The following is a 12,895-nucleotide window of genomic DNA, read 5'->3' as shown; positions in this document are numbered from 1 at the left end:
GGCATCAACGGCCATGGCAGAATCTCTGTGTATCTAATCCAGGTCGAATATTCAATGAAAAAGTCATCCCTTCTATCACAAAAACACAAACCGTTCTTGTGAACAACTTGATAGTACACGAGCAAGACAGTCCAACTAACGAACATATTACAATTATGACAAGATTAGAGTTACAGCAATCACAAAAACACACACAAACCGTTCTCATGAACAACTCGATAGTACACAAACACACAGTCCAGCTAACGACATATTACAATTATGACAAGATTAGAGTCATAGCGATCACAAAATCACAAACTGTTCTCATGAACAACTCTATAGCATGAGCTGACGGTCCAACTAACGACATATTACAATTATGACAAGATTAGCGATAGCGATCAAACTGTTCTCATGAACAACTCTATAGAACACAAGCACGACAGTCCAGCTAACGACATATTACAATTATGACTGGATAAGGGTTATATAGATCATTAAAAGAGTAAGCAAACATATATTAGGAGTATAGTATCTTACTTGTCGGAGACATTGTGTGAGCTGACGCTTGAAACAGACAGTGAGGAGATTTAGATGCTCCATACGGTGTGGTCTTTTATCATCGCTGAAGTGAGCCACAATACGATCGCAAATGGACTAACAAGCGAACATGACACAGTCAAGCAGCATATATTAGGCTAGTTCTCGGCTAATGTCCATCATGTGTGACTCGTGTGTTTTGAATAATGACGTGCACAGAGTGAGAGCGAGGGCTCTTCTCCGATTCATTAGTAGACACGCCCCATACCTGCTGATTGGCTACAAGTTTGTTTATTCCACTCGGCCCGTGTCCTTTTTCTAAAACGGTTTTGAAATAAGACTTACCCCACATTTAAGTTACATGCCCCAGTTATCTGAAGCATAGTGAATTTCAGGTCCTTTTCTATGAGAATAATTATTCTGACCTTGTCCTGCTTCTTATTATTTTAGATCTGGGTCCAGATTTTGCCCCACTGGGCTTCTATTGGATCTATATGGCAATGTTGAGGAGAGCCAAATATGTGGTATGAGGAATATTACCTGTAGTTAAAAGTGTTTCTTAGTCACCCAGATATGTCATTATTACGGGTCAAAGTCACATCCACTGCTGTAGGTGTGAAGGACTTTATATGTAACAGGTTTCCATGTGTATGCTGTAAGTCAGATAATTAGAACAGTTGGAGAAATGATCAGGGCTTGAGGAAAAAACAAGATGAAACAAAGTTGGAGTGAGTGGGTTTGAAAAATGGCTCATGCCAGAATTAGGTCACTTGCATGTCAGGGTACACACACTACGCACCAGACCTCATCTCTGACACATTGCTCTATTCTGACAAGTATTTAAAACTTTTATATGAGATCACAGCAACAGCATTCCCAATTCTTACATAAATTAAGGTTTACTGGTTGATTAAAAAAAATCTATTACTTTAAATGTATTAGAAAAACTATATTCTGCTAATCTAATAGCATCATTTGAAGTTCAGATAAGCAGATGGATTTACCACTGACATCTGAATGTTGGTAGAGGCAAGTGGGTGGCATAATAATCTTTCATATTTATTATATTTGATAAATCGAAGCATCATAAGGGAATAGTTAACAAAAAAAACAAAACAAAAATCAATTTTCAAAAAGTACATAAAGACATCCTAAAAGTAATTCAAATGATTATAATTATTTATTCCAAGTCTTCTGAAAAGACACACACACTTTATATGATGTCTTTGTAGGCTTTTATATACATATGCATGTATATACATATACATTCAGTACACACACACACATAGTGTACATCAAATATGGTAAATAGAAGCTCAACGTGCAAGCTTGATGCTAGAGAATGGTATTGCTGACTTTTAACCTTTCATTTATGAAGCTTTTTCTCTCTAATGTGACTCAGTATATAGTTTGTTATCAGACCAGTTAAGTCCTCTGGTTTTATAATTTACAGATAATTGTACAATAGTACAATGTAAGATTTACTAACTTACTAACTACATAACCAAACATGTCTGTGTACCCTGTTCTAAATCTAAATGTTCCGAATTGTAAGGGAAAAAAAAAACATCTGTAATTATGCTAATGATTATAACTGATTTTTATGTTTCAGAATAGAACACCTGGGCCTAAACATGGCCATGCAACTTTTGGTCGGTGTGCCGTTAGAGATGGTCCATGGAGCATTGAGAATTGGTCTGGTGTATGTGTGTGGCGTACTGGCAGGTGAGTCAAACTTTTAAAAATTGTGGTAATAAAAGTGTGCTATTTTTAGTCCAATCTTTTTAAAGGCTTATTTAAAAAGCGATAAACAAACTAGAGAAGTCATGTTTGAACTCTGTGGGAACTGATATTTCTGATAATTCTGATATTTTTCAAATACAGTCTTTGCATGACATTCCTTATCTGTCAGTCACTTGGACATCATGTCAATGTACTAAAACAAATGGTTGCATTTTGGAGCCCCTAACGGCTTTGAAGCTTTGAGACAAGAACAATGAGAACTGGCAAGAGGAATTGGCATTCGCCACACCCCCAGTCATACAGGTATAAAAGGAGATGCCGTGCATTGACTCATTGAGATTTGTTCTTTTGGCGGGGAGTGTTTGTTGATGCAAGCATTCAATCCATTCGCCTCTACAAGGGAACCTGGTTTGAGGCTGGAACTGCAGTTGTCTCTCTCCCCTCTCTAAAGCAAAGATAAGTGCAAAGATTTCACCTGGGTGCTTTAGCAATAAAAGAGCAGATTTTTATAAAAGAGCAAACACAGACAGAGAGCATCTTTTTAAAGATGCATTTATGCCTGTGTGCTCCTTAGCCCAGGCACAGCCTAGAGCCGCCTGCAGGAAGATGATGCAGCTTCTTCGTCATGTGAGTGCCAAGAACTAGAGGAAGGCTTTGAAGTGTCCCTGAGATGGATGATCCAGAGGTGAAATACCACTCCTTCCCCTGGTGGAGAGCCCAGAGGACAACCTTTTGTTTATTTTAATTTCACCATCTGCCCAAAATGCATTGGTCCCACATTTTCAGAAAAATAGCTGTTTCTTCCTTCTCTGGATCCCACAGCTCGCAGTTTGAGCATGTTGGATGCGGGTGTCTTGCCTCCTCATGCTCAGCTGCAGCACACACAAATCCCTACTCAGATCAGTATGATGCGTCAAGAGGACACTTGCTTCCTCACCCATCCATCATTCATCCGTGTGACTATCATGCTGATGCTTCTGCACGTTCAGCCCTTGGACAGACCTTGCATTTATATGGGCAGCTCAAGTATCTAGGAGTGTTGTTGTCACAAAAGTCATGTCGAAGTCAGAACCTTGACAGACATATTAACTGCCTCAAATTACTGGTGGTATTGCCGGCCCTGCAGAGGTTTCGGCCATTGATCCAGGGCAAGGACATGTTGGTCTGGATGAACAACACAGTGATTGCAGCATATATATATATATATATATATATATATATATATATATATATATATATATATATATATATATATATATATATATATATATATATATACACCAAGACAGTTTGTGCTAACATCACTTGTCATGCACACATCACATCACACACATATATATGTGTGTGTGTGTGTGTGTGTGTGTGTGTATATATATATATATATATATATATATATATATATATATATATATATATATATATATATATATATATATATATATACAGTCTTGTTCAAAATAATAGCAGTACAATGTGACTAACCAGAATAATCAAGGTTTTTAGTATATTTTTTATTGCTACGTGGCAAACAAGTTACCAGTAGGTTCAGTAGATTGTCAGAAAACAAACAAGACCCAGCATTCATGATATGCACGCTCTTAAGGCTGTGCAATTGGGCAATTAGTTGAAAGGGGTGTGTTTAAAAAAATAGCAGTGTCTACCTTTGAATGTACAAACTCAAAACTATTTTGTACAAACATTTGTTTTCTTTCTGGGATTTAGCAATCCTGTGAATCACTAAACTAATATTTAGTTGTATGACCACAGTTTTTTAAAACTGCTTGACATCTGTGTGGCATGGAGTCAACCAACTTGTGGCACCTCTCAGCTGTTATTCCACTCCATGATTCTTTGACAACATTCCACAATTCATTCACATTTCTTGGTTTTGCTTCAGAAACAGCATTTTTGATATCACCCCAAAAGTTCTCAATTGGATTAAGGTCTGGAGATTGGGCTGGCCACTCCATAACATTAATTTTGTTGGTTTGGAACCAAGACTTTGCCCGTTTACTAGTGTGTTTTGGGTCATTGTCTTGTTGAAACAACCATTTCAAGGGCATGTCCTCTTCAGCATAGGGCAACATGACCTCTTCAAGTATTTTAACATATGCAAACTGATCCATGATCCCTGGTATGCGATAAATAGGCCCAACACCATAGTAGGAGAAACATGCCCATATCATGATGCTTTCACCTCCATGCTTCAGTCTTCACTGTGTACTGTGGCTTGAATTCAGAGTTTGGGGGTAGTCTCACAAACTGTCTGTGGCCTTTGGACCCAAAAATAACAATTTTACTCTCATCAGTCCACAAAATGTTCCTCCATGTCTCTATAGGCCAGTTGATGTGTTCTTTGGCAAATTGTAACCTCTTCTGCACATGCCTTTTTTTAACAGAGGGACTTTGCGGGGGATTCTTGAAAATATATTAGCTTCACACAGACGTCTTCTAACTGTCACAGTACTTACAGGTAACTCCAGACTGTCTTTGATCATCCTGGAGGTGATCATTGGCTGAGCTTTTGCCATTCTGGTTATTCTTCTATCCATTTTGATGGTTGTCTTCCGTTTTCTTCCACGTCTCTCTGGTTTTGCTCTCCATTTTAAGGCATTGGAGATCATTTTAGCTGAACAGCCTATCATTTTTTGCACCTCTTTATAGGTTTTCCCCTCTCTAATCAACTTTTTAATCAAAGTACGCTGTTCTTCTGAACAATGTCTTGAACGACCTATTTTCCTCAGCTTTCAAATGCATGTTCAACAAGTGTTGGCTTCATCCTTAAATAGGGGCCACCTGATTCACACCTGTTTCTTCACAAAATTGATGACCTCAGTGATTGAATGCCACACTGCTATTTTTTTGAACACACCCCTTTCAACTAATTCAACTAATTGCCCAATTGCACAGCCTTAAGAGCGTGCATATCATGAATGCTGGGTCTCATTTGTTTTCTGAGAATCTACTGAACCTACTGGTAACTTGTTTGCCACGTAGCAATAAAAAAATATACGAAAAACCTTGATTATTCTGGTTAGTCACATTGTACTGCTATTATTTTGAACAAGACTGTATATATATATATATATATATATATATATATATATATATATATATATATATATATATATATATATATATATATATATATATATATATACACACACAAAATGTCTTGGTGTATATATATATATATATATATATATATATATATATATATATATATATATATATATATTAGGGCCGCGACTCGATTAAAAAAAATTATTTAAAATTATAAATTAATTAGAGGCTTTGTAATTAATTCATCGCATTTTAATTGCATATAAATATTTGACCTGAGAACAATGAGAAGTAATAGAAGGGGGGGTTTCGTAATTAATTAACGCGTTAAAGTCACGTAATTAACGCGTTAAAGTCACGTAATTAATTAATCTTAATTAACGCGTTAAAGTCCCGGCCCTAATATATATATATATATATATATATATATATATATTATATATAACATCACTTGTCAAAACTTGCCCGCCCAACTTGCCACTCACATCCCAGATTAAATCAACATGCAGCAGACGTGAAATAGCGATGAGCGATGCTCCAGGGATATTAGCCAGCAGCCAAGACAGGCTTCCCACTGAAGCTAAGCAGGGCTGAGCCTGGTCAGTACCTGGATGGGAGACCAACTGGGAAAACTAGGTAGCTGCTGGTAGAGGTGTTAGTGAGGCCAGCAGGGGGTGCTCACCTTGTGGTCTGTGTGGGTCCTAACACCCCAGTATACTGATGGGGACAATATACTGTCAAAGAGCACCGTCCTTCAGATGAGATATTAAACCGGGGTCCTGACTCTGTGTTCGTTCAAAATCCCAGGATGTCCTTCGGAAAAAGAGTAGGGGTGTAATCCCGGCATCCTGGCCAAATTTGCCCATTGCCCCCAAGTTCATCATGGCCTCCTAATCATCCCCCTATCCTGATTGGCTTCATCACTCGTTCTCCTCTCCACCAATCAGCTGGTGTGTGGTGAGAGTTCTGGCGCAATATGGCGGCCGTCGCATCATCCAGGTGGATGCTGCACATTGGTGGTGGTTGAGGAGATTCCCCCACTTCTATATGGAAAGCGCTTTAAGTGTCTAGAAAAGCGCTATAAAAATGTAACTAATTATTATTCTTTTATTATTGGGGACTCCATCCCCAAGTAATCCAGCTGATCTGTAGTTCACCTCCTGTTCACCTGTTCACTTACATTTTTATAGCGCTTTTCTAGACACGTAAAGCGGTGGTTGAGGAGATTCCCCCTCTTCTATATGTAAAGCGCTTTACGTGACTAGAAAACCGCTATAAAAATGTAAGTGAACAGGTGAATACGTTCGGTGCAGAACGTTCGAACCAGAACGCTCACCACACACCAGCTGATTGGTTCACTTCCCAAATATAGCTGCCCGCTGAGGTATTCTCTGACCAAGGCTAGTGTTCTTTCGGAGGTGAAGAGCCACAGAGATACACAGTTGGGGCGGTGCTTTTCTTCATACTGGAGAGGTTGGAGGGGCAGCTGTCTCCATCTTAAAAGTGTACATGTCCGCCATAGTGGTACATCACGATTCAGTAGACGGTAAGTCATTAGCAAACATGACCTGATAATCAGGGGTTCCTCAAAGATGCCAGGGTGTTAAATCCTCTTAGGTTTAGCTTTATTCCCTCTTGAGACCTCTGTAGTCTTGCTGGGTCTACAGGTCCTTCTCAAAAAAATTGCATATTGTGATAAAGTTCATTATTTTCCATAATGTAATGATAAAAATTAAACTTTCAGATATTTTAGATTCATTGCACACCAACTGAAATATTTCAGGTCTTTTATTGTTTTAATACTGATGATTTTGGCATACAGCTCATGAAAACCCAAAATTCCTAAAAAAAATTAGCATGTCATGAAAAGGTTTTCTAAACGAGCTATTAACGAGGAAGTTTGTGGAGAAGGACCGATTCCAGACCTTAGGGGACCTGCGGAAGCAGTGGACTGAGTCTGGAGTAGAAACATCCAGAGCCACCGTGCACAGGCGTGTGCAGAAAATGGGCTACAGGTGCCGCATTCCCCAGGTCAAGCCACTTTTGGGCTACAGAGAAGCAGCACTGGACTGTTGCTCAGTGGTCCAAAGTACTTTTTTCAGATGAAAGCAAATTTTGCATGTCATTCGGAAATCAAGGTGCCAGAATCTGGAGGAAGACTGGGGAGAAGGAAATGCCAAAATGCCTGAAGTCCAGTGTCAAGTACCCACAGTCAGTGATGGTCTGGGGTGCCATGTCTGCTGCTGGTGTTGGTCCACTGTGTTTTATTAAGGGCAGGGTCAATGCAGCTAGCTATCAGGAGATTTTGGAGCACTTCATGCTTCCATCTGCTGAAAAGCTTTATGGAGATGAAGATTTCGTTTTACAACACGACCTGGCACCTGCTCACAGTGCCAAAACCATTTTGAGATATTTTGGGAATTTTGGGTTTTCATAAGCTGTATGCCAAAAATCATCAGTATTAAAACAATAAAAGACCTGAAATATTTCAGTTGGTGTGCAATGAATCTAAAATATATGAAAGTTTAATTTTTATCATTACATTATGGAAAATAATGAGCTTTATCACAATATGATAATTTTTTTAGAAGGACCTGTATACATGGAGCCGATATCTAATTTTCCGTGCATTAATCTAAAATAAAAATAAAAGTATAAAAGGGCCGTTTGATCTTCTCTTTATTCCATTACAAATAGGAAATTAAATGATCAGATGGTGATCCGTTCGACTTTTCTGACATCCTTTACTCTTTCTTGATGATGACCTCTGGGCTGCTTTCTGTAAGATCTAAATTTCTGCGGTTTGAATTTTAGAATATAGAATTTGATGTTCTGAATTTCTTCTTCATCTGAAATCTTGAATCTGTATTTTCAAAAACTTAATATTTCCAGTTTATTAATTCAGAACAAAATATCTGCTGTGTGAAAACATAATATAATATTCATAATGAACATAATAATACATTTTGTTAGATTACACTTGTCAATAATTCAGATTTATACAATTCAAATTCAGATCATTTTGCGTTTTTCTAGCTCCATAGATTTTGACTAACATAATATGTGAATGAAATATGCTAAGACAGTGCTTATTATGAAATGGTAAATGGACTACATTTTATAGCACTTTAAACGGTCATGAAACCCCAAAACACTTTTTTTGAGATGTAAACAGATATGTATAGGCTGCACATCATTGAAAACACTAAGGGTACTCATTAATGGTATTCATATGTGAAAATAGTTATTTTTGCTTTTTTCAGAGCGATTTCTGTCTTCCGGTTTGAAAAGCTTAGTCGGAGCAACGTCACAAATGGTGACGTCGGCGCGGCCTTTTCGGCCCAAGTATGGGCTGCTGGGCACATGCTGACATCGACCGCTCCGATCGATTCTCGATATATATTCATGACATTAAGCTCATTCAGTCCAATCCCTGCGCTGTAGTATGCATGCAAGACAATTTATTTAATATGCATGAGACAGTCACTTCTGTCAGGCTCGTCTTCCATCATTATTGTAGAGATATGGTGGGGAAGTTTTGGAAGCAGCGTGTGGAAAAGTCACGGAGAAAAGCTAGGCGTTGTGCTGATACGAAATAACGTAAGGGCGCCGAGCGAGCTGTAACCGGCGCCGTCTGTGGAAGCCTTTGCTACAAAGGATCGGTAAAGTAAAATTAACTTGAGCAATCGCACGCCGAACCTGCAAGCGTTGACTATCTAATTTATGTCAGGAGTGCAAAATAACCAATCTGTAATCTGTAGGATAATGAACAAAAGCCACGTCTTCTCCATTTTATTTGTGGTCACAGCCATGCACTAAACCGCATGTGTTCGGGCTCTTAGTGAAACGTGCATATTTGGACAAATATAGATTTAGCTGCCGAGTGATAGACAGCGCGGATCGTCACGGCAACCCAGCACGCGTCGCTCTGTGCTTCAGATGCGCGGTCGAGACTAGCCTCAAACCCCTTCGCTTTTATCCCGATCTAGAATTACACATATCTATCACATCGCATGTTGGGGTTCACGTTCTCTTATCACGCCGGCGCGTTGTTCATCTTGCCAAACTGAATGTAAGATGAACTGCTGAATGATTTGCGATCTCTGCTGCATGCCACTTATAGCTCTCTCATTCGCTGTACTCCTCCCTCATTTAATCCACTGTTGTAAACAATGCCAACGTGAACCAAGAACATGTCTCAGAACCGCTGTAACTGCTGCTATTGGTATCGCTAATCAACCTACTGACACTCCCCTATTTATGCAAACCATTCCCTCTTTCCACACAATACCATCCCACCTTTTCACAGTCGACCACTCCCCTTTTAACAAGCTTTTTCAAATTGAAGGTCTGAAAAAACACAGCTGCAGCAGGGGGGTTTCATGACCCTTTAAACAGACCTATGGCCATCCAATGTGGTGTACATATTGGCTCACATTCACCCATTCATACACCGACAGCCATGTCAGCCATGTAAGGCATCATCCAGCTCGTCGGGAGCAGCTGGGGTCAGGTGTCTTCCTCACGGACACCTCGACACTTGGTTCAGGTGGAACCGGGGTTTGAACTGCCAACCTTCTGGTTTATAGAACACCTACACAAACCACTGCGCACGCTCCGCTCTTTCTCTCTGTCACTCAGTTAACATGCGCCCTGTTATCTACATCGATCATAAATCACAATAACTGATCAAATAAGGCTTTGGCGGGATTAAAAAATTTTTGGCGGCCTCCAAATAATTTTTAATGCAGGACACACACTCTGATGCCTCAGCAAAGTTCAATCACTATTATTTTGTACCATAGAAACTGTAGATTAAAGGGTTACTTCAACAATTAGCATATGGCTTTGTATCAGTAGAAACCCTGGAGTATATTCAAATGATTGTGCCGTGGTTGATAACATGGTCAATGATAGTGGCACGAATTTCATCACTGACTACTGTTCTGACAGCGCTTGGAATATCACCACCACGCATTCTTACACCTCTACCTTGCCCTCTCCTTGGGCCTGCTCTTCTCCCTGCACCTCTCACTGCACCTGCATCTCTCACTGCACCTCTCCCTGCCCCTGAATCTCTCACTGCACCCCACCCTGCACCTGCATCTCTCACTGCACCTCTCCCTGCCCCTGCATCTCTCTGCACCTCTCCCTGCACCAGCATCTTTCACTGGCCCTCTCCCTGCACCTGCATCTCTCACTGCACCTGCATCTCTCCCTGCACCTGCATCTCTCACTGCACCTCTGCCTGCACCTGCACGTCTCCCTGCACCTGCACCTCTCCCTGCACCTGCATCTCTCCCTGCACCTCTCCCTGCACCTGCATCTCATACTGCACCTCTCCCTGCCCCTGCATCTCTCACTGCACCTCTCCCTGCACCTGCATCTCTCACTGCATCTCTCCCTGCACCTGCATCTCTCCCTGCACCTCTCCCTGCCCCTGCATCTCTCACCGCACCTCTCACTGCACCTCTCCCTGCACCTGCACCTCTCCCTGCCAATGCATCTCTCACTGTACCTCTCCCTGCACCTGTATTCTCCCTGCAGCTGTATCTCTCACTTCACTTCACCTCTCCCTGCCCCTGCATCTCTCACCGCACCTCTCACTGCACCTCTCCCTGCACCTGCACCTCTCCCTGCCAATGCATCTCTCACTGTACCTCTCCCTGCACCTGTATTCTCCCTGCAGCTGTATCTCTCACTTCACTTCACCTCTCCCTGCCCCTGCATCTCTCACTGCACCTCTCCCTGCACCTCTCCCTGCACCTGCATCTCTCACTGCACCTCTCCCTGCCCCTGCATCTCTCACTGCACCTCTCCCTGCACCTGCATCTCTCACTGCACCTCCCCCTGCCCCTGCATCTCTCACTGCACCTCTCCCTGCACCTGCATCTCTCACTGCACCTCTCACTGCACCTCTCCCTGCACCTGCATCTCTCACTGCACCTCTTCCTGCACCTGCATCTCTCACTGCACCTCTCCCTGCACCTGCATGTCTCACTGCACCTGCATCTCTCACTGCACCTCTCAATGCACCTGCATCTCTCCCTGCACCTGCATCGCTCACTGCACCTCTCCCTGCACCTGTATCTCTCACTGCACCTCTCCCTGCCCCTGCATCTCTCACTGCACCTCTCCCTGCACCTGCATTTCTCCCTGCACCTCTCCTTGCCCCTGCATCTCTCACCGCACCTCTCACTGCACCTCTCCTTGCACCTGCACCTCTCCCTGCCCCTGCATCTCTCACTGTACCTCTCCCTGCACCTGCATTCTCCCTGCAGTTGTATCTCTCACTTCACCTCTCCCTGCCCCTGCATCTCTCACTGCACCTCTCCCTGCACCTGCATCTCTCACTGCACCTCTCCCTGCCCCTGCATCTCTCACTGCACCTCTCCCTGCACCTGCATCTCTCACTGCATCTCTCCCTGCCCCTGCATCTCTCACTGCACCTCTCCCTTCACCTGCATCTCTCACTGCACCTCTCCCTGCACCTGCATCTCTCCCTGCACCTCTCCCTGCACCCACATCTCTCACTGCACCTGCACCTCTCCCTGCACCTGCATCTCTCACTGCACCTGCAACCTCTCCCTGCACCTGCATCTCACTGCATCTCTCACTGGGCCTGCTCTTTTCCCTGGGCCCCTTGCTCTTACTCTTCCTCGTCCAGACATTACAGCATTTGTCTTTTTCTGTTTCTGTTTCCAAAAACATCACTCCTCAAAGTCCTCCTTTTACTATATAAGTGTCAATGTAATAGTCTAAGCCAGACTGGAATCAGCTGTGGTTGGCCCAATTTATCCAACATAAATCAGCTGTGTGTCAATTATTCAATTGTTTGTTTATTATCAGATGAGATATATTGTTTTTGAACTGATATTATTGCAGAAGCAGAGGTTTTTATACTGTATCTAAGGTTTGGAATATTGTGTTTGCTATTGTGGGTTGTTGTGTGTCAACATTTGTAAATACTAAAAAAAAATTGTTGGGAGGTAGAGCTTGTCTGTTAAGGAAATGTAAGCAGTGTGGAAATATGTTCACTGACTGCATATTGCGTGAAAACAACAACAAATGTGTGAATGGTATGGCCACAAAAGACTGATGCTGTGCTAATTGTGTTTAGAGTTTTGAAAATGTGACTGATTGGATAAACGCTTGTTAGAGACTGAAAAAAACTGTAATAAAAATTAGCTAAAGAAACACAATTGCTACATTTTGTCCTAACGTAATTTGATTGTGTTCAATCCCCCTAACATAAATATAAGTCAAATGGAAGTCAAACTTAATTAATTTGTGCTGTGTTACATAAATGATTTGTGTTGCATTAACTTGTTCGTTTCCAGCATGCTTTGCATATGGCTTCATCAGGGGAGAGTAAATGTTATTTTATACCTAAAAGTGTTATTGTATGTATTTTTAAACTAGGGGAGACTTGATTGTGTTTATAGTGTTTAATATTCAATTATTTTGGAATTATTGAAACAATTTTAATTACAATGGCTTACCATTGTGGATAAGAGTGGGGCATTTGCTTCATTACTTCATTACAGCTTTGCTTAATTACAATTTT

General features: G+C 41.4%; 1 protein-coding gene across 4 annotated transcripts in view; it reads left to right on the top strand.

Annotated features, from left to right (window-relative positions):
- The window catches only part of rhbdl3 (rhomboid, veinlet-like 3 (Drosophila)), a 119,469-nt gene that overhangs the window by 84,969 nt on the left and 21,605 nt on the right, over window positions 1-12,895 (top strand). For all 4 annotated transcript variants that reach the window (XM_067458370.1, XM_067458369.1, XM_067458368.1 and 1 more), the window contains one exon: window positions 2,135-2,247. In XM_067458370.1, the coding sequence (XP_067314471.1) occupies window positions 2,135-2,247 (113 nt within the window). The remainder of the gene's footprint in view (window positions 1-2,134; window positions 2,248-12,895) is intronic.

Source organism: Pseudorasbora parva, chromosome 12, assembly GCF_024679245.1.
Source record: "Pseudorasbora parva isolate DD20220531a chromosome 12, ASM2467924v1, whole genome shotgun sequence".
NCBI lineage: Eukaryota > Metazoa > Chordata > Actinopteri > Cypriniformes > Gobionidae > Pseudorasbora > Pseudorasbora parva.
The sequence above is the reverse complement of the archived record's forward strand: the minus strand, read 5'-3'. Positions and strand labels throughout refer to the sequence as shown.